At 53.8% G+C, this 25,836-nt stretch overlaps 1 protein-coding gene, 1 long non-coding RNA gene and 1 pseudogene across 4 annotated transcripts; 1 reads left to right on the top strand and 2 right to left on the bottom strand.

The window, feature by feature from the left end:
• BID (BH3 interacting domain death agonist) lies at positions 1–22,420 on the top strand. 3 transcript variants are annotated; one of them, XM_068559678.1, is made up of 7 exons: positions 6,817–6,950; positions 7,656–8,314; positions 12,018–12,079; positions 15,430–15,631; positions 17,839–17,978; positions 18,685–18,897; positions 19,809–22,420. In XM_068559678.1, exons 3-7 carry the CDS (start codon positions 12,068–12,070, stop codon positions 19,818–19,820), a joined length of 579 nt encoding a protein of 192 aa, XP_068415779.1. In that variant the 5' UTR covers positions 6,817–6,950; positions 7,656–8,314; positions 12,018–12,067; the 3' UTR covers positions 19,821–22,420. The 3 variants fall into 3 exon arrangements, 2 of the variants coding, with proteins under 2 accessions (XP_068415778.1, XP_068415779.1); XM_068559677.1 differs by lacking the exons at positions 6,817–6,950; positions 7,656–8,314 and adding an exon at positions 1–88; XR_011075906.1 differs by lacking the exons at positions 6,817–6,950; positions 7,656–8,314 and adding an exon at positions 720–911.
• Positions 6,817–19,818, bottom strand: LOC137774617 (uncharacterized). Its single transcript, XR_011075907.1, has 3 exons — positions 19,270–19,818; positions 7,611–7,721; positions 6,817–6,938 (listed from the first exon to the last, which is right to left on the bottom strand). It is a non-coding gene; the product is annotated as an uncharacterized lncRNA (long non-coding RNA).
• Positions 20,679–25,815, bottom strand: LOC137774616 (cytochrome b-c1 complex subunit 10 pseudogene; annotated as a pseudogene).
• Positions 25,816–25,836: the final 21 nt, after the last annotated feature.

A 25,836-nucleotide genomic window follows, 5' to 3' on the forward strand; every position in this document is an offset into this window, starting at 1 on the left:
CGGCTGCGCGCTCCACCCCCGGGACGTCGGCTTTTTCCCGCCCGAGCCTGGTGCGCAGCCGCCTCGCCGCCTGGCGCCGCCGTGGGAGGTGAGTGCCGCCGGGCGTCGCCAGTCCCCGCGCCCTCCGCCCCTGGGCCGCCCCCTCCCTGCCCCCGCGCGCTCCGTCCCGCTGCTCCCTCCGCGTGAGGCAGACGCGGGTGCGGGCCGAGGCGCGTCCCCGGCTCGCGCTGCTCTGGACACGCTGCGGGCGGCGGAAGTGGGTTGTTGAGTGACTTAGTGACCGGAAACCCTGAGAGATCCGAGACCCTCAGCCAGCAGGCCGGGCGCGGGGCGTGGGGCGCGTTTCTTTCATCCAGCGAGCGGGACGCGCTGCGCTGCCGGGGTGGGATGGCCCTCACGGGGGAGGGGGTGGTCTTCACTGAGGGGGGCCTCACCCCTGAGACCCTTTCGGGCGACTCCGCCCCGGCCGTGCCCCTCCTGCGGGTCTGTCTGCTGCCCAGGCCTCCGTCGGCGGCTTCAGCAGGGGCACGTGGTTCCCAGTCCCATCCCACCCGTCGGGACGCAGGCGGGTCGGGCCGGGGGCTCTCCTGGGCCCGGGTCCCTGCCATCTCCGGGCAAACCCTGAGTCCGCCGGGAGCCACGGGTGACTGTCCCTGGAAGAGGGTCTGCGCTCGAGCTGGGGGAGGGTGGGAGGAGCCCTCCGGCTGCAGGGGTTGAGCTGGCTCTAGGAAGGCACCGCGGGGAAGAGGATGGGGCGGCCCGCGGGGCGGCTTCTGGCCTCCTGCCCCGAGGGAGGAGCTCAGCGCAGCGCACGGGGCAGCCTTTCCGCCGGGGTCCAAGGACGGAGTTATCTGGGCTGGGCCCAGAGAAGACTCCGCGGGACAGGGCGCTGTGTGGTGGGAATGGCAACGGTGGGACACCGGGATGCAGGCTTTGGAGCAGAGAGCTGCCATAACAGGGGCTGGGTCCCGTTAAGTCTTGTCTGAGGAGGTCAGGCCATCCGAGGTGGACTCTGAGGGGTGGATAGGAGCTTGCCAGCAGTGCGGGAGTGCTGGGGGAGGGGCCCTGCTCCCGGGCCTTCGCAGACCCAGGACTGGAGGTCCCACTCACTGCAGATGCGAGCGGCCTGCCCGGAAGCCCCGGCACCCAGGAGCAAGGAGGAGGGGGACCGGCCTGGCGCTGCCTGTGGCGGGGGAGGGGTGGGGCCTGTGCCCCGATGGAGGAGCGCGCGTCGTGCGGAGGTGCCCGGGACGCCGCGTCTGGACTGTCGGCCCTGAGAAGCCTCGCTCCAGAGCTCTGGCAGGTGCTTCTGTGGCTGCGCCTCTGGTGGCCGGACGTCAGGTGGGGGCTGTGGAGGGAGTGGAGGCCTACAGTGCTCCCCACCCTGCTGGGCCTCCCTTGCACAGGATCTGACAGCAGCACCTGGGCCCCCGGGGGTCACACGTGTGCTCGCCCGAAGCACACGCGGAGCTCACTGGGCGGGACACGCGGGCAGAGCTTTGTGTCTGGACGAATGCTGATCCGAGACGAAGACGCTTGAGTACCCTGCCGCCCCAGAGCCCCAGCTCTCCCTGCGGGGCTGCGCTACCTGGGTTCCCGGCCGCCACCCCACGTCCCAGCCCTGCTCCCCTGCACCTGTTAGACCCGGGGTGGTGGTGGGGAGGGCCTGGCCTTTCTGCAGACCCCTCCCTGCGGGCAGCCTCGGGGGCGGGGGAAGCGTGGGGCGGTGCCGTGGACCCTCTCTGGGCCTTTTCCCCAAGAGCCCTCCCCGGTCCTTTCCCTCCTTCCTCTCCCTCCCTCCTCTTCCTGCCTGTGCTGGGCTGAATGGGGAAGTTTCCAGTGAACAGCGGACGGACGTGATCATCTATCTGGGTGAACCGCAGAGCAACCACTTCTGGAGGTTCTGCTGCAGATTGAGTTCTCGGTTGGCTTTTGTGTGGGTATTTGTGTCCAGGGTCCTAGAAGCCACCACTGAGACAGTGAGGAAGTGGCTCGTTTGCAGTTATCCCCTTCCCTCAGTGTCCTGTCATCGCGGGTGGGGAGGACACGAGTCCCCTCTGGGTCACAGAGCAGGTTGAAGAGGGGCTGGTCACCTTCAGGCACACGAGTGCCGTGGGGCCCAGGGACCTTCTGCCCTGGTGGAAGGATGTGGCGGCCGGCCGGGAGCGGGGCTGCCACGCGTGGGGAGAGGCCTCTTCCGGGGCCAGGGGTCCGGGTCACCAGGAGGGCCGTGGGACATCCCTTTTCTTCTCCCTGGCTCCAAGGCGAGGGAGGTTGTTGGGACAGAGGCCCACCTCGACGCTCTGGAGCGGCCCCCGGCACACCGGCCTCTGCGGGCCGTCTTGCCGCACCCCGTGTGCGCACACCTCTCGGCCAGGGCCTGGGCAGGTCGGGCGGCGGGAGACGAGGACACTGGGACTCGGAGGCTTTTCGCACTGGGGGGTGGGTTTCACTTCTGGGGCTTGTGTGACGGGGTGGCTCCCCCTCTTTATTCCGCCCTCCCTTGGGCTGCTTTTTAAACCTCTTATTGAGGTACTTCACATATCATAAAATTTCCCCGTTTAAAGTGGTTTCCAGTTTACTCTCAGAGTTGTGCAGCCATCACCACAATCTAATTTTTGAGCATCTCAGCAGCCCCCAAAGAAACCACGCACATTATCAATCACCCCCCAGTCCCCTTATCCCCACAGCCCCAGGTGACCCTAATCTACTTTTTTCTCTGTGGAGTTGCCTATTCTGGGAAGTTCATATAAATGGAGTCATACAACCTGTGGTTTTCTCTGACTAGATTGTTTTCATTCAGCATAATGTTTCAGAGTTCATCCAATGTTTCACATTTCATTCCCTTTTATGGCCAAATAAATATTCCGTTTTATGAATATACTACATTTTCTTTATCCATTCACCAGTTGATAGACATTCGGCTTTTTGCTGCCTTGAATGATGTCACGATGAACATTCGTGTACAAGTTTCTGTGTGGACGTGTGTTTTCATTTCTCTTGTACATATGCCTGCCTAGGAGTGGAATTGCTGGGTCTTGTGATAGCTCTGTTTAACATTCTGAGGAGCTGCAGAACTGTTTTCCAAAGTGGCTGCACTATCTTACGTTTCCACCTGCACGGTATGAGGCTTCCGGCTTCTCCACATCCTCGCTACCACTTGCTATTATTCTTTTGGTTCTAGCTGTCTTGGTGGGTGTGAAGGGGTATCTCATTGTGGGTTTTTTTCCTTTCTTTCTTTCTTTTTTTTTTGGCCGCGCCGCACGCGTGGCTTGTGGGGAGCTTGGTTCCCTGACCAGGGATTGAACCCGGGCCCTCAGCAGTGAAAGTGCAGAGTCCTAACCACTGGACCGCCAGGGAATTCCCCTCTCATTTTGGTTTTGATTAGCATTTCCGTAGTGGTTAATGATGTTGAGCATCTTTTCATGTGCCTGTTGACCACTTGTATATCTTTGGATCCTATTAAAATCTTTTGCCCAATTTTTAACTGGGTTGTTTTTTTATTGTTGTTAACAAGAATTCTTTGTATATTCTGGGTACAAGTCCCTTGTCTGGTAAATGATTCACAAGCATTTTTTCCCATTCTGTGGGTTGTGTTTTCACTGATCGTTTCCTTTGAAGCACAAAGGTTTTTTAATTTTCAAGAAGTCCAGTTATCTATTTTTTTCTTGTATGACTTGTTCTTTTGGTGTCATATCTAAGAAATCACTGCCTCTCCCAAGGTCATAAAGTTGTATTCCTTTGTTCTCTTCTAAGAGTTTGTTTTTTTTTTTTTAATGGTTTTAGCTCTTATATTTAGGCCTATGATATGTTTTGAGTTAGTTTTTATATATGATATGAGGTAGGGGCCCAAATTCATGCTTTCGCCCCTGTGATACCCAGCTGTCCCAGCACCATTTGCTGAAAAGCCTATTCTTTACCCTGGTCTTGGCCCCTTTGTCAGGGGTCGATGAACCATAAATATTAGGGTTTATTTACGGACTGTCATTTCTGGTCCATTGATCTGTGAGGTTATCCTTTGCCAGTACCACATTGTCTCAATTACTGTAGCTCAGTCATAAGTTTTGAAGTTGGGGAGTGTGAGTCTGCCAGCTTTGTTCTTTTTTACTTTGGCTATTTTGTGCCCCTTGCATTTCCTCATGAAACAGGAGCCATTTGTCACTTTCTGCGGAAAAGCCAGCTGGGAGCTTGAGGGTAACTGTGTTGGGTCCGTGGGTGTCTGGGGGGCTCCCACTGGTGGAACGGAATACATCCTCCAGTCCATGGACAGGAGTGATTTCATTTATTTAGGTCTTTACTTTCCTTCAACGATGTTTGTAGTTTTCGCTGTACAAGCCTTACACTTCTTTTGTTCATTGTATTCTGAAGTACCTTATTTCTCTTGATGCTGTTCTGTTTCTCAGTTTCATATTTGGGTTGTTTATTGCTGGCACGTAGAAGTACAACAGATCTTGCAGAGATTGTGTCCTGCAGCGCTGGTGAACTCATTTATTACTTCCAGGGGTGTTTTAGTGGATTCCTGGGGCTTTCCCATATGTAAGATCATGTCAAATCAGTATCTTAAAGTCTCTCGGTTGCTCCCAGTGTGTGCAGCCAGGATTGAAAGCCAGTGGTTCCCAGGCCTGTGGGATGGAGGGGAGGGCCGAGGAGCGGAGCAGGCACTGGGGTTTCTGAGGATGTGCCCAGCGTCTGGGGAGGCCTGAGGGACGGAGAGCTTGGCGCAAAGGAGCCAGAGAGACAGACCAGCGTCCACACTCCAGCTTCTGTCCTGGCGAATCCAGGTGGCAAGGGGCTGGCAGTGAGGTCACACTGTGTTCTGGGTGAGTGGCAGCTCCCACCCCGCCACGAATCGTCAGAAGGGGCCCACGTGGACACTGGCCTGGGCCTCCTGTGGCTCTGCGTTGACCCTGTTCACCCACTTCGGGGGAAGGACTGTCTTACATGATCTCAGCAGACCTGGCGGCCACCTTAGAAGTCCACGTTATCTAGAAACTGGTTGTTATCATCTATCTTACTGGTTCCCTCACTAATTAATGAGCTAATAAATAAAATCTTGGACATGTGTTCATTTTATTGTTTTGTATTTGTATGAAAGTCATGGTTTCGCCCTCTTCTTTGGCTGCCAGTTTTGGAGCCGTCCCTGAATGTGTGCCAGTGGGTTTCAGCCCCCAGAGGCCACATCTCAGGGCCAGTGGAGTGGCTCCCTCTGTCCTGTGTTTGGCTGGGTTTTGTGTTTGCACATGTGGACCAGTTACTCCGTTGGTGCCTTCGCTGACTGTGGTCCTTGTGGGCAGGTGTCAGAGGTCTGCCCTGTGTTGAGCGGGAGAGGACAGAGGATCTGGGTGGTCAGACTGTGGTTTGTGTCCTTGGTCTCTTTTGAGCTCAGTTCAGAATTTTGTGCCACCACGGAGAACCACTCCTTGACATCCGGACCCGTGAGCCTTGGTGTTTCTGTGTTTACTCTTGACCTGGCCCTGAAGTTGTGGGACCGACGCCGTGTGCCCTGTGGGTCTGTAATTCAGCAAGGCCTTGGCCTCTTGGTGTGTAAATGTGCCAAACGTTTTCTCATCATTAGGGAGTTAGGTTGTGAAGTGTCTCAAATTGGAGGAACTCTGTTCTCATTGGCTTGTGGACCTAAATAAATGCTTATATAAATCAAATATTTCTAAAATTTCCAGAAAATCAGGAAATCTCGTTTCTAATAATTTAAATGCATTAGACTTTAAAAAAATTTAAAATGCACAGAAAGGAACTCAAATTTTCTTTATTTATTTTTGGGTCTTTGTTGCTGTGCGCGGGCTTTCTCTAGTTGCGGCGAGCGGGGTCTACTCTTCGTTGTGGTGCGTGGGCTTCTCATTGCGGTGGCTTCTCTTGTTGTGGAGTGCGAGCTTCAGTAGTTGTGGCGCATGGGCTCAGTAGTCGTGGCTCGCGGGCTGTAGAGCGCAGGCTCAGTAGTTGTGGTGCACGGGCTTAGTTGGTCCGCAGCGTGTGGGATTTTCCCAGACCAGGGCTCGAACCCGTGTTCCCTGCATTGGCAGGTGGATTCTTAACCATTGCGCCACCAGGGAAGTCCAAACTCAGAAACGTTTTAAGAATACAGGTTTACAAACGGACTCACAGGTACAGAGAACAAACCAGTAGCTACCAGTGGGAGAGGGAAAGGGGAGGGGCAAGACAGGGGGAGGGGATTAAGAGGTACAAACTACTATGTATAAAATAAATAAGCTACAAGGATAATATTGTACACCACAGGGAATATAGCCAATATTTTATAATAACTATAAATGGAGTATAACCTTTAAAAATTGTGAATCACTATGTTGTACACCTGTAACTTATATTATACATCAACTATATCACAAAAAAGAATGCAGGTTCACATAATTAAGATAAATCTTTGGCAAATGAGGATAAATTAATAATTTGGGGCTTTAAAAAGCTGTGTCTTTTCTCTGATTTATTGGTATTATAGTTAATATTGATTACATGTAATAATCAATATTCAATATATCAGTATAACGTTGATATAATACATTTTATTCTAATTGGTTTCCCCCCAAACTTCTACAGGTTTACTTATCAAATCAGCTAATATTACTCTTACATGATGTTTAAAGTTAAGAGAAATGTAAATTTGTTTTCAACTAAGTTGAATAGAATTCTGACATTGTTTTTACTTTAACAGTATTACAGGGTGCAGCTTGGACGCACATTAAATTGAGTTAATGACGGCAATCATTGTCTACCTAGGTAACTTCTAAGTAAGACAGGATACCGAAGCATTGGGTACCAGGTGTAAGTTCAAGTGTTTTCAGTGTCCTCAGCAGAGGCTTCGTCTCTGGCTGGTGTCGCTCAGCGTGTCTGCACCATGGGGACGCCCAGGGCACGCGTGCTGCTGGAGATAGCGTCTGAGCTGTGACACCCGGGCACCTGGTTCTCTGTGAAGGAAGGTCAGTCACTTGGGTTGAGTTGTAATTAAAATGGATGACAGAGAAAAACTGTTGTATATGTGCTTTTATTTTCAAGGAAAGGGGGTCTTTTCTTCCCCCCCCCTCAAACTTTTTGGTCTCTCTTTTACACATAAAAATTACTGAGGACCCTGAAAAGCTTTTGATTAAGTGGGTTTTATCTATTTTATGTGTGAGAAAGTAAAACTGGAGAAAATTTTCAAATATTGTTGATTTGTTTGAAAATATCAATGGCTGTTGCTTAACGAACATTTTTTTAAAATACTGTATTTTACAAAACAATGTTTTTAGTGAGAACATTGTTTCATGTTTTTGTAAATCTCTTAAATGTCTGAGTCTGAGAAGAAGCTATGAAATCTCACAGTTTTAGCAAAGTTTGCTTGTTTTGATGGTCTTGCCTCCTTTACTGTCAAAACGATTTTTTTTTTTTTTTAATTGTTTATTTTTGGCCGCACCGCGGAGCTTGTGGAACCTTAGTTCCCCGACCAGGCATCAAACCCACGCCCCCTGCAGTGGAAGCGTGGCGTCCTAACCACTGGAGTGCCAGGGAAGTCCCGAAAACAGTAAATTTTGATGCTTTATGTTTTAAGGGGAAAAACAGCCCCACAAAGAACAAAAGTTGATCACTTATGAGGAGCTTACGGTTTTCTTAGTTTCGTTCATTGATAACCATGTCCTGTTTCTCAGGCATCCGTGACCCCATCTTAAGTGCCCAAGTGGACTCTGACAGAGCTTCCAAAGGTTGGACGGACCCTGAATTTAGAAAAAAAAAATGTTTTCAGGATATCTTTTACACCTAAGACTATCATTGAGACTTCCCAGAGTGCCCCTGGAGAATCCCAAAGGCCGTTCACCTTATAAAGAGAGCGATTATACAATTAATCAGATTTGTTTGAAGTGTTACTGTTGTGAGGCTGCTTTGGTTATGTTTACAGGAAAACATTACTCATTTAAATGTTTCAGAAGCTGTGTGCTATATGAGGACGCCTTTATTCTCAGGGGAAACACTGATCACGTTTGTTACGTACTGTACCCCAAAAGAGAATCTGACCCCCTTCCGTTCTGATGTTGTCGGTTAGAGAAACACATGAATCACCCCCGGCAGCCTGTGCCCTCTGGGGATGACTTGGGGCTTTTCGTGTGTGTCCTCAGCAAAGAAGGATGGAATCAGAGACTTGTGGAAAGGACTGGTACCAGGTACTTTGAACTAGTGATACTTCACAAACAGGCTTTTGTGTTCTCCTGGCTTCAACAACCCAGAGCTTCACCCAGGGTGCAGGTCGGGGTTTCCAGGCTCTTCTGGATGCAGACGGCGTGGGCGCAGCTGCTGGGACCCACAGACCAAGGTGGGAAACTGGTGGTTTGCTCGGAATATTGCTGACGTTTTCATTTCTGTTTTCTAGACACACGCAACTTTCTCTTTCTTCAGCTGTCTATAACCCATAGAAATTTGGTAGACGGAAATGACATCTAGTTCTTCCTGACAGAATTCTTGTTAAGTTTCCTCATTTTGTGTGATGGTACAGCTATTTGCATAGGTTCAAAAACAAGACTCTGGGGGGGGGTTTTTCTTGCAAACTTTTTTTATTGTGGTGAAATATATGTAAAATTTTACCGTTTTAATCATTTTAAGTGTACAGCTCAGTGGCATTAATAGGAATTAATAATTCTCTAGAAAACAGGCACGATTTCTCATGTAAGTGGGGCAAGACGGTGTGTGTCCTTCTGCGTCTGGCTTGTTTTGTTCGGTGTAACATCCTCAGGGTTCCTCCACATTGTCGCAGGTGTCAGAATTTCCTTCTTTGTTGTGTGTGTGGTAAAATATACATAAAATTTTCCACTGTAACCACCTGTGAATGTCCCCCGCACTGAGGTGCCACCACCCCCGTCCTCCCCAGGACCCTCTCATCTTCCCGCCCCGGCCCCCGGCCCCCGCCCTGGGCCAACAGTCCACTTTGCGGCAGAGAAGTGGACTCAGGAAGCAGCTGCCCTTGTGCGTCTGGCTCATGTCCCGCGGCTCAGTGTCCTCAAGCTCCGCCCTGTGCAGCAGGTGCCAGAATCTCCTCTCTGCGGCTGAACGAGACTCACTGCGTGATGGACGCACTGTGTCCATCCACTCACCCATCAGTGGATGTTGCGTTGTCACCACCTGTGCTGTTGTGAGTGACGCAGCCAGGATGGGTGTGCACGTACGCGGAAGCAGAGTTACTAGAACAGACGGTAATTCTGTGTATAAGTTTTTTGAGAAACTGCCTACTGTCCTTCGTTCTTTTTACCAGGATGTAATATAATTAGACAACTTGAGAGCCTTCCTCAGAACGTCCTATTTCTGAATGATGCTTGTATGATCGACTGTGACAGGCCACTTGTCACAGAACTGAGCTGCCTTTAGGGAGTGAAGGCTACAGAGCCCCCCAGAAAAGCCAGTCTGGCCCTGGGGTCCCCGTCCTCCGTGGTGGGAAGGTCGCTTCCTGCAGGCCAAGGAATCTGAGATAAGTGGGTACCCGAGTAAGAGAGGCCGGGACTGAATATACGAGTGGACGGTGGCAGAGCAGCCTGCCCGGCCCCTTCCCCCAGTCCCCCCAGTGACCACCAGCCCGAGAGGTCAAGTCAGAGTGCTCTCTGGGACAGTCCAGGAAGCTAACAATAACTTCAGGACTCGATTGATACCTGACAGCTTCTCTCCTTTCTGTTTGTGCCTCCGACATGGGGCGACACAGAGGATGCCATCGCACAGGGAGCCACGGCCAGCGGGCCCCCTGCTTCCCCCGCGGCCTCCTCTGCAAAGCTCCCCACCCGCTGCCTGCATTTGAGTCTCTGCCACGTGCAAGTGTCTGGATCCGTGGCCCCTGTTCCCCTGGCTGGGCTTCCTTTTCTCCGCACACATCTAGAGGGGCCGCAGGTGGAGCCTGTGAACTTGCTTGGCCTGGCCTCCTGCCCGCCTTCGGGGTAGCAGAGTCCAGCCTGAGCTTCCTGGTGAGAATTTCCAGACAGAAGCTGATCTTGTGGCATTAGTAGCTGTTTAATCTAAATTTGCAAAAGAAACCTAGGAGGCCTGGCTGGTTAATTAGCATTCTTCTGAGACCCACCCTGTTTGTGTGTGTCAAAGAATAACCTTTGAGATCATTACCAGTCCGGAGACTGTCAGGAAATCTGTGAAAGACTCTGAAGTGGGCAAAAAACCTGGATATTCTGGCCAGCTCACTGTTTCTGGTTTTCTTGTCTTGGAGCTATTTTACACCTCTGTAAGTTGCAGAAAACGGATGCTGATGCAGGTGATTTGTCCATAGAAATACAGGTGCTCTGCCGTCGGTGCTTGTGTGCTCTTTGAGTGGTTTTAACATCTTTGTTTCCCCCATTAAATAATCAGTTACATAAAATCTTTAGTAAGTGTTCATTTCAGAAGGAAAAAAAAGGAAATCCACCTTCTCCAAACCCACTGTCTTTCTGAGGAAAACACCGGGGCCCAGCCGTCCTGCAGAGGCACTTTGTCCTGTGGATCCATCCCGTCTGGGTCAGCATCCGTGTTCTGCTCTCATTCTATATCCTTACATCGAGGGAGAGCTCTGAAGACATATATGCACAGGTGACCTTCGAACAACAAGGGTTTGAACTGCATGGGCCCCCCTTCTGTGGGGATGTTTTTCACTAGTAAATGCCCCACGGGCTGTTGCTGGTCGAATTGGAGAATGCAGGTCGCGGATACAAGTAAATTCTGTACCCGCTGACCCCGCGTTGTTCAAGGGTCACTTACGTAAAGGCATTAAAACATTTTGTGGAAGTATGTGTTGAGGCGGGAAATGAGCACAGCGTCAGCGGTGTGGACGTGGATCAGGGCCGCGGGGACAGTGGGGAGGGCAGGTCCGGGTGGAAGGCAGATTTTATGTGAGTTACCCCTTGATGGCGGCCTCCCCGGTTTTCGGAAGCTCGTTCCTGAGAGGGCGCGGTGGAGGCCGAGGCTGTGACTGGACGTGGGTTGGCTTCTGCGGCCTTTCCCCCAGGGGCCTGCTCTGTGGCACGTCGTCCTGCAGCTCTGCCTCCTGCCCTGGAGGCCCGCGGAGGCCCTCGGGCCAGCGTCCTGCTGCTTCCTGTCTGTCCCTCCACGTTCACCCGCGTCCTTTGCAGCCTGCCCGGCCCCAGGGTGGGTTCATCCGACTCCCGGTGGGTGGCCTGGGTCCTGGGGATGCAGTCCCCCAAGGCCCCCACCCGCGCTCCCCGGGGGGAAGCCTTGCCCTTTCTCCCTGGAGAGGAGCTGTTGGTTCTCTTTTTACCCCCTGTGTTTTTAGGAACCGTATGGAAGTTCCAAATTTGACTGTTACTGCCCTGCAAAAGGACCGATTCATTGGGTTTAGCCTAATACTGTGTGTAAACACACATTCACTGGTGCGGACATTTTAACGCGGGATTATTCTGTTGAGACTGCTCTGCAGAAAATATTTCTGGTCTGTTTGGACGTCTCTACGATGCACACAGCTCTCATTCTTTTATATTTTCCATGTTGGGGGCATAATCTTTTTAAACTCAGTCTCCGATGGGCTTTTGTCTGCTCAGTTGTTTATGCCTGCCAGGTTATTTAGTGTGGATTTATGTGCCATCTGGAAGCCTGAATCTTTTGTGTGACTGTCAAATACACATTCTTTTCTTAATTTATACACATCTTTCTGTGCAAGACTGATCTCACCAGCCGTTGCAGCCACGTGGCCCTGGGCCCAGGCGTGCCTCGTTTTCCCACCCACTCGGTGCTCTGGGGCTGCAGCTGGGGAGGGTCGGTGGGGAGAGCGGTGATGGGGCCATGGTAATGACACAGCAGGTCCCTGGAAACGTCCAGGTGTTTTTCGTGGAGGGAGCCCGGTGCTCCAAGTACTGTATTGACTTGGAGAGGGTTCGGGAGCAGACGGCCCCGTCTGCCTGACCAGTGAGCTCAGGCTGCTGGGGGCTGGGCTGAGGTGGGCGGGCGAGGGCAGCAGGGCTCCCTGTTCTTCCCTGGGGGTCCTGGAGGGGTGTCCCCACGGGGCCCTGCACCCACCCTGTGTGTGTGTCCTCTTCCAGGCTGCCGACCCGCACCCCTGTGAGCTGGAGCCCACGACGCTGCCTGGGCCATGGACTCGAAGGTCAGACGGGCGGTGGTCCTGGGGGTGTGGGCGGCGGAGCCTCGGGTCCCAGCTCCGGGGAGCACAGGGCGGATAACCCTCTCGTCCCCTCACCGCTTCCGCCCGCTCCTGTGCAGCACGGGCTCAGAGCTATAGCGTCGCCGAGGTTGCGTGGGCCGGTCCCCCGCCTCAGCAGGATGGGGCCTAAATGGTGCCTTGTGCTTTGCGCGAGTTTAAAAGAGAAAGTCGCGCCTGGCCCAGCAGAAGCTCTTCTTCACCTCCTTCCTGTCTTTGCCAGGCAGTGTGGCATCTTCGGGCGTCCAGCCCAGGGCCCTTCGTGTCCCCACCGGTTCCATGGGGGCGGCCTGAGGACTTACTAGGTGGTTCACGAGCTTGGCCCGGTTTCTGCATCTCTGAGCAGACAGCGCCTGGGGGCTCGGTGTGCGCTTCTCAAACATCCCTCTGCAGGCCTGGGAGCCATGTGGTTCCCAGCTTAGCAGCTCAGGAGAAGCGTCAGCTACTTGAGCAGAAGAGGTTTCGGGAGCTGCCCAGGTGCCGCTTCTCCTGACGACTTCAGTGGGAAAGGGCAGACACACTCCCAGGGCTTTGCTTTCCCCTTTCTTTCCTTCAAGCTGAGAAAACCGAGACACAGGCGTGCCCCACAGTCAGGTTCATGGTGAGACATCCAGCAGCTTCCTCTTCCCCCGTCAGAAATTTCACCCTGCTATAGATTTTCTGACTTCCCCCCCCCCCTTGATTTTGTTTCCAGGTGTTTTTAATTACAGTAAAATTTACCATTTTAACCTTTTACTGATTGATTGATTGATTGGCTGTGTTGGGTCTTCGTTGCGGTGCACAGGCTTCTCATTGGTGGCTTCTCTTGTTGTGGAGCACGGGCTCTAGGCACACAGGCTCAGTAGTTGTGGCTCGCGGGCTCTAGAGCACAGGCTCAGTAGTTGTGGTGCACAGGCTTAGCTGCTCCGCGGCATGTGGGATCTTCCCAGACCAGGGCTCGAACCCGTGTCCCCTGCATTGGCAGGCGGATTCTTAACCACCGCGCCACCAGGGAAGTCCCCATTTTAACCTTTTTTAAGTGTCCGGCTCAGTGGCATTAAGAGCACTCGCGTCGCTGTGCCACCACTGCCCCCTTCTCTCTGTGCATTTGATGCCTCAGGGACCACACAGATGAGAGGGATGGAGCAGTGCATGTCCTCTTGTGTCTGGCTTATATCACTGAGCATAATGGCTCGGTTTGTTTTTTGTTTTTTGTTTTTTGTTTTACTGTTTGTATGGTGCTGTTCATCTATACTAATAGCATTCTTTGATTTTTTTTGATAGGTAGAAAAAGAAAATGAGATTGATTTTTTTTTTGTTTTGTTTTGTTTTTACTGTTTGGCGCTGTCTTCTCCAGGTTTGGACACCAGGATTAGTCTAGTTTATCACACACATTGGACAGCTCTCCATCGTTTTCTCTGCGCTGGCACTGATATTATAGCACGAGTTATTTTTGCCTCCTATAGATGAAATCTGTATTATGTCCGGCAAGATTTCCTAAGTCTTGATCATTTCTCTTAACATACTTTAACCTGTGACCTAAAAGGATAAACAACTACCCAATCTTCCACCTTCTGAGACATCCGTTTCAGCTTGTATCACTCGTCCCTCCTTGGCTTGTCACCAGCCTTGCTTGTTCTTGGTGTGAAATGCTGTTGGTCTTCTGGGCCGGCTGCCTGTTTGGGAGTCCAGGCCAGCCTGTTCTTGACATGCTCAGAACGGAGTCTGTCCACACGCTTCCCAGCCGGATGGCACTAAACGCTTGGCTCCGGGGCCTGAGCCCTCTAACACGGGATGCTCTCCTTCTCGCCTGGCCACTTCTGTTCTTTGTGTTTCGGGGGGAAAGGCAGAGGTCACTGCACCTGGGTTTGATACCTGACCTGGCGTAGCTGTTGCCAACCGCTGCCACACACCCAGACTCTGGACCCTGTTTACTAACCTCTGGAAAAAGACGGCCTGGTTCAGTTCCCTGGGGCTGCAGCAGGGAAAGCCCACGGCTGGGTGTTTTCCTGAAGTGTCTGGAGGCCACGAGTCTGGTATCAGGGTGTTACAGGGCTGGTTCCTCCGGAGGCTCTGAGGAGCCCGCTCTGGCCTCTCCAGCTCCGGTCTCCATCTGCACTGGCATCCCTGTGTGTGTCTGTAAGTCAGCCCCTTTCTCTTGTAAAGACATGGGTCATGGGATTAGGGCCCCAATCCAGGATGACCTGGCCTTAACGTGACATCTGCAAAGACCCCATTTCCAGATAAGGTCCTGCTCTCAGGTCCTGGCGGTCAGCACCTGGGCCTGTCTCTGGGGGACACGGTTCAACTGCAGCCCTGCCTCAGCCCCTCTTCTCTCCTGACCGGGACGTCTCCTGAGGTAGAGACGAAGCACGTTCTTGAGTTTCTCAGCTGCCTTGTGCCACTGGCCTCACTGTAAAGATTTAGTAGAGTAGAGCTTTACATACATTTTCCCCCTTTTAGGAGTAATTCTGGCGAAGTAAAGGCTGAATAGCAATACATAAGCACCTTATTTTATGCATTTTGTTTAAAACAATTTGTCCTCTAAAAACTGTCCTCTCAAAGTTTTCTGATTTTCCTAATCAGAATATTTTTCTAGTATTTTCTAATGAAAAACATTATGGACTTACTTAGAAGTAAATTTTACCTGCACCTTCATTTTCTCCCCGTGACTTCTCCCAGCCCAGGCCGTGTGTTTTGCGTGTGTTGATCTGGGCGGTCTCGGCATCCTAGCCTCTCACGATGCCCTCTCATCCCAGGTCTGGGGGTGACCTGAGCACCCCTGGCCCTACTCTGCACTTGCCTTCTTGTTGCCACGTGCAGCGGCCCTCCTGGCTCCCGCCGTGCTGCTCGTGGGCTTGGCCAGGGGCTTATCTACCTGAGGTCAGCCAGGCCTGCCCAGAGGCAGGTGTTGCCTGTGGTCACTACTGCCCGGGCTGTATTGAAAATCTGCTTTTGCACAACACCCTCCTGGGCCCACAAAGGACATGATGGCAGAGGATGAGCTTCTAACTGCTGGATGCACCCCCAGTGAGCGTGGGCTCTGGTTGGTAAAAGATACGCGAGGCCCGGCGCAGGCGTGCAGAGCCAGGATGGCACCTAGACGCATACGTGCCTGACCTCCCTCCCCGGGGCGCACCAGCTGGCCGCCGGCAGGTGGGCCACCTTCTGCAGAATTGGAGCTTTTCGGCATCTGTACGTGGCCCTGCGGACTGGCCCCTGCCCACTGGGAGGGTGTCCAGGCCCCGGGCCAGGGAGGCCCTCCCGGGCCCGGCTGCCTGGCCCGGGGCCACGTTCCCACAGGACTCTCCTCTCAGGTCAGCAACGGCACCAGCCCCCAGGACGAGCGCACCACAAGCCTGCTGGTGTTCGCCTTCCTCCAGAGCTGCCCGCACTCCCGCTGCCACCAAGAGCTGGAGGTGCTGGGCCACGAGCTGCCCGTGCGCGCGGCCCATGACGATGAGCTGCAGACGGATGGCAACTGGTGCAGCCACTTCCGTGAGGGGGCGGCAGAGACAGGTAGGCGCCGGGCCAGCCTCCACGGCCCAGATCCGGACTGTGGGGCCTTCGGGCTCAGGTCCACCCCGTGTACAGCGGAGCAGGCCTCGCCGAGTCCAGTCAGTTGAAACCCACTTGGGTTCCTGAGGATTCTTTGCATCTGTGCAGCGCCCACGCTTTACTCCTGTGCATGTCATGGCCATGATGATCTGCACGGTCACCAGGGCAGCGGGGACCTGGGGCTCTTTTCTTGGGCCGGGCCATCCTCCGTGTGCGGCAGATTCTAGGTGTGCGTCCTGTCCTCCCGGCCTCAGCTTTTGCCACCAGTGCTGCCTCCACGGAGGCCGCTGGGAGCTGACGGCTGGGAGCCCCTCTGGAGGTGGGCTGGGCACAGCACACCCTGGAGCTCCCTGAGGAATTCTGTCGGGTTCCTGAACCAGCCTGTGCTTCGGGGGTAGGCTCCCGGGAGGCCTGGGCTGGAGTCCGCCGCCTGGTGTTCGGGGGGGGGGGGGGGTGGCGGGTGGTCACTGCTCTCTCGCGGCTGATCCAGCCTCTGGGCCCCCAGCTGTCTTAATTCAGGTGGCTGGCGACGCGGCAGGGGGTCCCCACCAGCCAGGGTTGCCTTAGGCCCCCTTTGGGAAGGGGCAGGAGTAGCTCTGCTGTCAGGCCTGCTGCCCCGGTGGCCCCCGTCTGCACCAAGCCCCCCTCACACTGTGGAGCCTCGCTGGACGCACAGGGCAGGGTGGGCGCTCGGGTAGGACGCGGTGCGTGGTCAGGAGCCTGAGGGGGTGTGGAAGCAATGGGCAGAATAGAGGCCTGGCTGCCACTTGTCAGTGGATTTGTTCGCTCAGCTGGACGGGAGGAGGTGGGAGAGCGGGGCCGTGGGGGGCTTGTGCAGGAGGCGGGTCAGGACAAGCGCACGGGCCGGGCCGCGAAGGGGACCACGGGGTCGAGCGTGGCCGGGCTGTCGACCCAGGTGGAGGAGGTCTCGGCAGGCGAGTGGTGACCTGTCCCCAAGCAGAGGTGGGCGGGTAGTGGGAGGTTTCGGGGCGAGGAGGGCTCGTGTTGGGGGTCACACAGACACGTCTCAGTGAGGTCAGGGCTGCAGCCGGGCCCGTGGAACTCCACGGGTGCAGGGCTGTGCAGGCACTGCCGGCAGATTCCACCAACCACAGGTTGGAAATACTTGGGGGAAAAAAGTTCCAGAAAGTTCCCCAGAGCAAAACTTGAATTTGCTGTGCGCTGGCGTTGTATTAGGTGGAGGTGATCGCGTGAGGTTACGCCGGCCCCTGGAGTTTGGTGCCCGCGGGGGTCCTGGGCCGGCGCCCACCCAGACCCCGAGGGACGAGTGTGTGGGCAGGTGGGCGAGGTTGCTGGTTGGGGTCCAGACCAGAAGGCGCGGCACTTGGACCCTCTGGTTTCCCAGCACGTGTAGACGTTACGTGTACACTACACGGAGGTGTGTTCGGTGTGCAATAGTGCTGTCTTGACAGCATTCGTGCCTTAATTAAAAGTACTTCTTCATTGCTACATGCTAACCATCCTCTGAGCCTGCAGCGCGTTGAAGCAGTGACGTCACTGGTCACCATACAAATATATAATAATGAAAAAGTTTGAAATATTGCGAGAATTACCAAAATGTGACACAGAGACACAGAGTGAGCAAATGCTGTTGTTGGAAAAACGATGCCAACAACTCTCTCGATGCAGGGGTGGCTGCCACACGCCTTCCACACGCGTGACGGGTGGAGGGGGGCTGGAGGTGGGCCGAGTACACTTCCTGTGCTGCGGGGAGAAGCAGCGAGGGGGCTGGTCACTCAACGCCCCATGTCCCCAGCTGCGTACCCGGGAGTCAACCCACAGCTGGGAACCCCCGAGCCCCTGGAAGCTTCTGTTCTGGGGAGGGGCTCAGATGGTGTCCGGGAAGGAAGAGCGTGGTATCTGGCGGGGGGGGGGGGGAGGCGGCAGAGTCCAGGGCGAGAGGCCGCGGAGCCTCTGTCCTGACCGCTTCCTCAGCCTACAGCCGTTGGACGCTGGGCTTCAAGCCCGGGTTGTGGCTACCCCGGCATCACAGGTCCTTCTCCCGCCCGGCCCCTGCGCCTGGTCCCGTGTTCACACAGTCCTCACTGGGCTGTGGATGCAGGACCCACCCCTTTCCTGGAGCGGGTGGAGCGCGAGCGGGGTGTGAGCGGGGCGTCATCTGAACCCCCCCCTCGTCTGCACGTTAGACTCTGAGACTCAGGAGGAAGTGGTCCGGGACATCGCCAGGCAGCTCGCCCAGATTGGGGACAGGATGGAGTGCAGCATCCGCCCGGGGCTGGTGGCTGGCCTGGCCGCGCAGTTCAGGAACAGGAGCCTGTCGGAGGAGGTGAGTGAGAAAACCCACGGGGCTTGTCCTCTGCCTCCTGGCAGACAGACCAGCGTCCAGGGAGGTGGCTCAGCTCGTGACTGCTGGAGAGAGTCAGCCTGGCGAACTGTCTCTCAGAAAAAAGTCACTTGACACCTGAAAACCTGAACCTGAAGTCAGACTCAAGAGTTTGGGGACAGAGCCCCCCCAAAGATTAACAAGACGGATGTGACTCTTCCTGAAACAACGTGTTCCACTCTGACTGCTGAGGCTGCGGGGCCCCCGCGACCTAGAAACGCCCTCGGGCTGGGCCCGGCGGGTCGAGCCCTCCTGCCTCCGGGAAGGCCCGTCTGTCAGGGAGCCTCCCTCTGAGCTTCGCTGGCTGGCGTGGATCAGACACAGGCTGCCGGTGCCGTTCTTGCTGCCACATGTTGGCGCGTGGAAGGTCCTTTCCGGTCCGGCGGTCCACGAGGCCTCTCCCGGCAGGAGGTCTCCATCCCCCTCCCTGCCCCCATGTACCGGGGCCAGACCCCTGGGCAGTGACTGACCTTGATCTCAGGTGCCTTTGAGCAGGAGATGAGGACCCGCTGAGGGGGGGGTGGGGGGGGGGTGCCTCGCCTGCCCCCAGCTTTGCCTCCTTCTCTCCTCTGGCCTCCTCAGCTGTTTACAGCACTTCCCCCTCCCCGCGGGAGGCCTGGTAACCGCGCCTCTGCTTCCACCCGTGCAGGACAGGAGGCGGTGCCTGGCGGCCGCGCTGGAACAACTCATGCAGCTCTACCCTGCGGACGTGGACCACGAGAAGACCCTGCTCCTGCTGACCATGCTCGTGGCCAAAAAGGTGGCCGACCACTCGCCAGCTTTGCTCCAAGATGTCTTTCACACCACAGTGACCTTCATCAACCAGAACCTTCTCGCCTACGTGAGGAACTTAGTCCAAAACGTAAGAGCCAGTGGTGGCAGCTCCTGGGCTCTTAACCGCCCTTGGTGTCCGCCTCTCCCCAGCCCGGCCCCCTCTGAGCTCTGGGACCCTCACTGCAGGGCTGCCTGCTGGGGACAGACCCCAGGGAAGGTGGTCACGGCCCTTCCTGCTCAGGAAGAAAGGCTTGGTCCTGCGTCTGGGAGTCCGGCTGTTTCTGAGAGGAGCTGCTGTCACCGGGCAGCGGAGGCCGACTGTGCACCCTTCACAGGCTCATGAGAGCTGCTGGGGGGCGGGAGAGAGGGCCGGAGGGGCCCACGCTGGGCTTCCCCAGGCTGCTGTCGGCCTCACCTTGTCACAAAAATGAGTATAATTTAAATTAAAACACGTGCTTACCAAGGAGGGTGAGCGGTCAAAAGGGGGTAAAAACTGCACACATCTGTCCTCCACCCAGGATATTAGAAAGTCTGGTGCTTCAGTTTCACAGACCACCTGGAAGGGAAAGTGGATGTATCTTATCTGTAAATTTTGGGGTTTTATGTGTCGGGAGTCAGGCGTCTGACCCTCTTAACATGTAGTTGATGAGCCTTAAAAGCATTCTCTCTGCGTGGCCTTCAGTTACACGGGCTTTTAAAAGTAAAAACCGGAGGGAGAACACAACCCCAACTTGTTGTGAAACCAAGCTGAGCTGTTGTTGGAAGGAGATAAGCCTCTGTTAACAGCTTCCGGACACCGTGGGGCTGAAACAGAACCTCGGTCCAGTCCTCGCACCCACTGATATGCCTCTTGGCACCATAAGTGACTTGGTGAAAGCTGTGTTTGTTTGCAAAGCCCCAGCTGCACTTCTGCTGACTGTGGCCCTAGAGGCTCAGGTCTAGGGTCCTGGCTCAGGAGGGAGGCTGGCTAATCCCGGCTGTTGTCCTTTCTTGCTCCAGGAGATGGACTGAAGGGACGACTCAGCAAAAGCACGACTGGTTACAACTTGAGATGGTGACAGCAGTGTAGCTGTCCCCACACAGATGGAGCCTCTGCCACTTAAACATGCTCAGAGAAGACAGGCACGAGATGACAGCTGTGTATCTCTCACCATTTTAAAGGCAGGGACCATTTAGGAATTTCTTCACGTACACGTGTGAATGTTTCACATCATCTACATCTATCCACACACTGTGCCTTTACCTAATGTCTGCTGGAAAGGTCCCCGCCTGAAAATCAGATCTAAAAGCAGATCGTGAGTTCCCTGGTGGTCCAGTGGTTAGGACTCCTCTGCGCTTCCACTGCAGGGACCGGGTCTGATCCCTGGTCGGGGAACTAAGATCCCACAAGCTGCAGTCAAAAAAGAAAAAAAGAACAACAAAATAAAAGCAGATTGACAAATAAAAGGCAGAAGAAAAAGAACACACTTAATGTTTTTTTGTTTTTTAAAAAAACCCACTTGGGACTTTCCTGGCGGTCCAGTGGTTAAGACTCCGTGCTTCCACCGCAGGGGGCGCAGGTTTGATCCCTGGTCAGAGAACTAAGATCCTACATACCGTGCAGCGCAGGAAGGAAAAAAAAAAAAAGTGCACCCTTGGTGGTGGTGGTGTTACCACAGGCAGTGCCGAGTGTGAGGGGACCAGGGATTGGAGAGGGAATGCATGGACCTCTTACAAGTGAAAAATTCCCCTCAAAACAGGGACACCTTCATAGTAAGGAAGTGGTCTTTTTTTTTTTTTTTTAAGGTTTCATAGAGAGGTTTAATGCCGTGTGTGTTCACACACCAAAGCTATTTCCACCAACACAGGAAATCTCTCTCTCACCGTGTATTTCCTCGAGGTCCATCCCAAGAGCCTGGGCCATTCCAGATGCAGATGGAAGAAGGCAGCACCACCAGATACCGCAGGGGTCCAAGGGGATGGGTTTCATTAATCGTCCTTCTTGAACTTGCCGTTGATGTAGAGCACCTGGTCCAGAATCAGTCAGTGGCCCATGCCAGCCCCACGGCTCCCATGGCGCCCCGCAGGCCCACGGTGGGTGACCGGTTTCTGGCCAGCTGGCGGCAGCAAGGGCCCATGAACCTGCTCAGCATCGTGGCTCCGTCCCGCCTCGGGGTGACCCCAGCCCCGCTGGCTCGGGCGCACTCAGTCTTCCTGTTTAAAAACCAAGCAGCACAAGAGGTTCTGGACTCAAACAACAGGAAAATCAGACCTCAAAATGTGCTTGACTTTTTCACCGTGATTTCCTTTTACTTGAGTCAGGAACCACAGGCAGTTAAAAGACGTGGAGGTGATTTCAAGGCCTATGTCAACCAGTTTCCAAAATCATGTAACTAAATGCACCCTTTTCTCTTTCCAAGAAGTCAAGGTTTTGATAAAAATTTTAAGCTACTGGAGAAGCTACTGCATCCGTCCTGTGGGGAATGTCTGTGAAGAATCTTACACTTTCATCTTCCAGCCATGCCCCCAGCTCATCTGCACCTATGAAGCTGCTTATGGAGAGAACAGGTTTCTAGGCATACAAGATGAAAGAACAGTTAAGACTTAAGAATTCAGCATTTGTGGTGGCTCCCTTTTCTAGACACACAGTCAGTATACAAGTAATAACAGGGACTTCCCTGGTGGTCCAGTGGTTAAGAATCTGCCTTCCAGTGCAGGGGATGCAGGTTCGATCCCTGGTTGGGGAACTAAGATCCCACACGCCGTGGGGCAACTAAGACCCCGATGCAGCCAAAAATAAATAAATTTAAACAAAACAAAAAACTATAGTCCAATAAAATTTGAAAAAAAAAAAAAAAAAAAGAATAACAAAACGCAATCACTTAGCACCAGAGTACACCGGAGCACTTACTGTTAGAAGCAACAAAGCCCGGTCTGTTCCCAGCGCTAAGCGTTTCCTAGGATTGGTCTGCGTCCAAGTGCGATGGTGGGTAGGGTCCAGATCTCACATCACCAGTAACAGAAACGCCCTTGTTACTGTGACCATGATGCTCTGGGGAAGGACATGAACACTAGTAATTAAGTACTGATAAATACGTTGTTACCAAAACCACTTCCCTGTTCCCTGAGTTTAAACTTAAGAGAAAAGAAAAATGACTCCATGGTTCAGCATCCAACACAGCACCCCAGGGCTGGGTCTCAGGCTGACACCTGAAGAATGCTGCAAGTCCTAGAAGCAAGTAGGCGTGGCTGCGCCTCTGGAAACAATCTTCCAGATTAAAAGGGTTCATGTCACCGTGGAAACACGGTGAATCACACATGAACACAGACACAGGGGTCAGTCAGTACAATGTGTCTCAGCAGGGAGATACTTTCTTCCAGGCCCAGGAGCAATTTAAACTCAAGTAGTCAACTCTATAAACTAATGGAAGAGAAAGGAGCTCTAGAGCACCAAATAATCCCAGACTATCTCTTACAATACTTTAAATTTTTCAGGGACCTCCCTGGCGGTCCAGTGGTTAAGAGTCCACGCTTCCACTGCAGGGGGCACGGGTTTGATCCCTGGTTGGGGAACTAAGATCTTGTGTGCCGCGTGGTGCAGTAAGTACGTAAATAAATAATTTGTCACAGCATCTTTACCTGCCACTGTTTTGCTTATATTAATACAGTAAGCCACCGTTTTAATGCAGTTTATACATGTTTTGGTGTCAATTTTTCCAGACCAAGTCAGATATACTTTCTTGGTCATAAAGCAAGATAACCCGCTCTTCTCCCCAAGCCAGCGTCATACAGAGATTCCAGCCTTGAGCACATCCTGGCCACCAGGACTCAGGTACATCCTGGAAATTGGTGCATTTTACATCACAACCCTCGTGGACAGAATTGAGATTTTTTAATTACGAGAACGTTTCATCCTGCTTTTTAATTATTTGAATTAAGTGATGGTTAAGAGAACAAAAGATGCTCGGCATCACTGAAAGTCCAGAGGCCCATCTGGTGTACTCAGACCGGCTCCTCAGGAGCCAGCACTGACTGCTGGGCTGCTTCTCGGGGCTGCAGCCCTGGAGCCGCTTTTATTCTCCAGCAAGTTCACCAGCTGTGCGAGTGGGCCTTCGGGTGTTGCTAGTGTGTTTTCAGAACCTGCAGTCAAACCACATAGGTACGTACTTAAGATGACAAGGCTGATGGTCTGGAAGCAGCCCTCCCGAGTCGAGGCAGGGAGTTACTGTGTGAACAGAAAGATGAGTCATCAGTGTCTTCAAGGCTCATTTTATTACACCCTCCGGTGTCTGCTCCCAACGCTGCCTGCAACAGAGCACCATTCACAGAGTTGCGCTTTGCTGCTTTCCCCCAGCGAGCACAGAAGGCCAATGATGAAGGGAAGCGGAGCCGGAATAACCCACAAACCAGCTGTGCGGGAGAGCAGAGGGACCTCACGCAGGAAGAGGGTGTTACCACGGTGACCGTTTCACCACAGTACTTCGGAGGGACGATAGCATCAGAATCCATAATACCCAGACCTCAGCCAAGGAACAAGTCAGGTAGAAAGAGGCACTTTTAACCTGAAGAAGGAAATGAACAACTGTGACAGCAAGAGAAGCACAGGTCTAGGAAAATAATAAATTGTCTTTTCCTTCGGTGCTGACCAAGGACCCAGCCACTTAGTACAGTTCTCTCGCCAGAAATCGTCGTCCAGACTTAACGGGGAGGGGCCCACCTTCTGGCTGTCCCTGGGGAAGGAGGCCAACACTTGCTCTAAATAGCTCGCGGGAGGGTGCGGTGTGGCCAGGAGGGGCGGTGGGCTTGGCGGCCCTGCGGACGCCTGGGGAACAGCCCCCTGGACTACAGCAGCACTTGCGGTGTAGACACGGGCTGGTTTGGATTCAGGGACAGTGGAATAATTGTCTTGTGCAAAGAAAGGGGAGACGTGGATCAACACTTCAGCAACTGACTTCCCGATTAGGTCGCTCCCAGCGTCAGCTCCCAGGACGTGCCTGCGTCCGAGTGGGCGCCCCCCTGCACCCCGGGGGGCACAGACAGGCACCTGTCCCCACACCACCCGAGGAAGCCAAGGAGACACTAGTCCAGCGGGGCGGGTCTGGAACCGCCAGGTGCCAGGTCCATGTTGGGAGAGGCCCCTGGTGCAGTGAGCAGCTGGGACAGACTGACGAAACCTTGGCTCCCGCGTGTGGTCCCACAGAGCTGGCTCAGCACCTGCCCAACCGCGGCCTCTCCGGGGCACGGGCCGCCCCACGCGGGACAGGGTACCTGCCTGTACCTCTGCAGGTTACAAGGATGGGAGACGCCGGGGAAGCCCTAGACCTGAGTCAGAAACTGTCTGTCACCTGCCGCACAGATGCCAGGCGCCTTCGGGACAGTAGTGACCCCGAGGGGGTGCGAAGGGGAAGCGTGACGAGGGAGGCCCTCGAACAGCCCCTGGCGTGTTGTGACCGCTCAGCCCCTCTGCTGAGATGATAATGACCACCCTTGTTTCGGGAAAGGAAAAAAGACACTCCCTGAACTCAAGCCCAGCTCACAGCCGACCCCTTGTAGGGAGTGGAGAACAGGGGGCTCCACCAAGGGCAGATCCTGGTCTTCTGTGGAAGAGGACACATTCTTCTGGCATCAAGTGTGTTGCTGAGACTTGACATGAGATACTGCCTGCATGGAACTGGTCCAGAGGCTAGAAGCTGCTTCTACAAAGTGACCAGACAGCCCCTCTTGATGAAATGAGCACGTCAAATTCTTGGTAAGGAAAGTTTGTGCAAACAGACATAAGAAATTAAGAGAAGAGGGGAAAAAAATCTTACCTACAATACCTTTCATTTCTATAAAACATCTCTTAAAATAATTTAAAAATTCTACGGGCATGACATTTGTCCCCACATCAAGCCTTCAGGGAAAAGGCAAGGAACAGGCACGGCTTTTATATTAGCAAGAGACTGAGGAAATGAATTTCTACGGGAAATGAACAGGGGCTGCGGTTCACAAACCGCGTCTCTGGTTCCTGTCCCCCCAGGACACACCCAGGTAGAGAGACACAGGCGAGCGGAGGGATCAGCCTTTGCGAACCAGATGGTCAGCAGATGGCTTTCCAACTAGGAAGCTTTCTGGGGGCAGTGCGGATGCCCGTAAGGCACACTGGGACTGACTGGTTTCTGAGGCCCCGGAGTTGTCACTACTTTACTACAGAGAACATCAACTAGCATTCTTTAATCCTGGTATTTTTCTCAAGAAACCTTCAGTGGCTTTTGCCAAGTGATCAGAAATCATTACATTCAATACAGCAGTTAAGAGTTCTGCAGGACCTACCAACACAACAGTTCAAACGAGGGTGACAAAAGGGCGAGAGTCTGAGTTCCACACCTGCGTCCCATGATCCTCCTCCCTCTACCTTAGACTCAGATGTTCCAGCCCCACAAAAAGGGGGTGGGCAGCTGAGAAAGTTTTTAACGTCACAGCAAAACATGGGAGCCACTACCACCGCAGTCCTTACTAGGCGCTCCCTCCTGTCCACGACCAGAGGGGACGCTGAGGTCCTATCCCTCGGGAGCCCCGTGCTGGAAGGCCACACTGTCTGGGTCCCTGCCGAGCAAAGCGCGGCCCCGCCTTACCCCTCCGCCGTGGAGCACGCAGACCTCAGCCTCTGCAGCGCAGACCTCCCGCCAGCCTCTCAGAATTGAACCGGCTCCTGTTAGTGCTTCAGTGCGTTCAGCCAGTGGGCTTGAGGATCCAGAGTTTAAATGTAAACACTGGAAAGAGAATATTCTATCATAAAAGGGAAGAGAATGAAGACAACTCAGCAGTTCGCGCTTCCCCTACGAAGCACCAGTGCCGCAGTCGGAACACACAGAGGAAAACCCCACTTCCCTCACCTCTGGCTCCTCAATGAAGGACACCAAGACCCCGACCAACATCCCTCCCCAAGAAGACACTAAAACTCAGAACGCAAGATACACTGCCTGGTAAAGCTGCACAGACACACACACACACACATTCCAGACCTTTCTGACCAACTTCTAAACAGTATCGCTTTAGGAAGAATATT

This window comes from Eschrichtius robustus, chromosome 13 (assembly GCF_028021215.1).
Source record: "Eschrichtius robustus isolate mEscRob2 chromosome 13, mEscRob2.pri, whole genome shotgun sequence".
NCBI classification, from domain to species: domain Eukaryota; kingdom Metazoa; phylum Chordata; class Mammalia; order Artiodactyla; family Eschrichtiidae; genus Eschrichtius; species Eschrichtius robustus.

What these genes read in the sequence shown, in the direction of transcription:
- BID (XM_068559677.1), top strand. An exon ending in TGAGGGGGCGGCAGAGACAG is followed by an intron (nt 15,632 to 17,838) that starts GTAGGCGCCGGG and finishes TCTGCACGTTAG; the next exon opens with ACTCTGAGACTCAGGAGGAA. An exon ending in ACAGGAGCCTGTCGGAGGAG is followed by an intron (nt 17,979 to 18,684) that starts GTGAGTGAGAAA and finishes CCACCCGTGCAG; the next exon opens with GACAGGAGGCGGTGCCTGGC.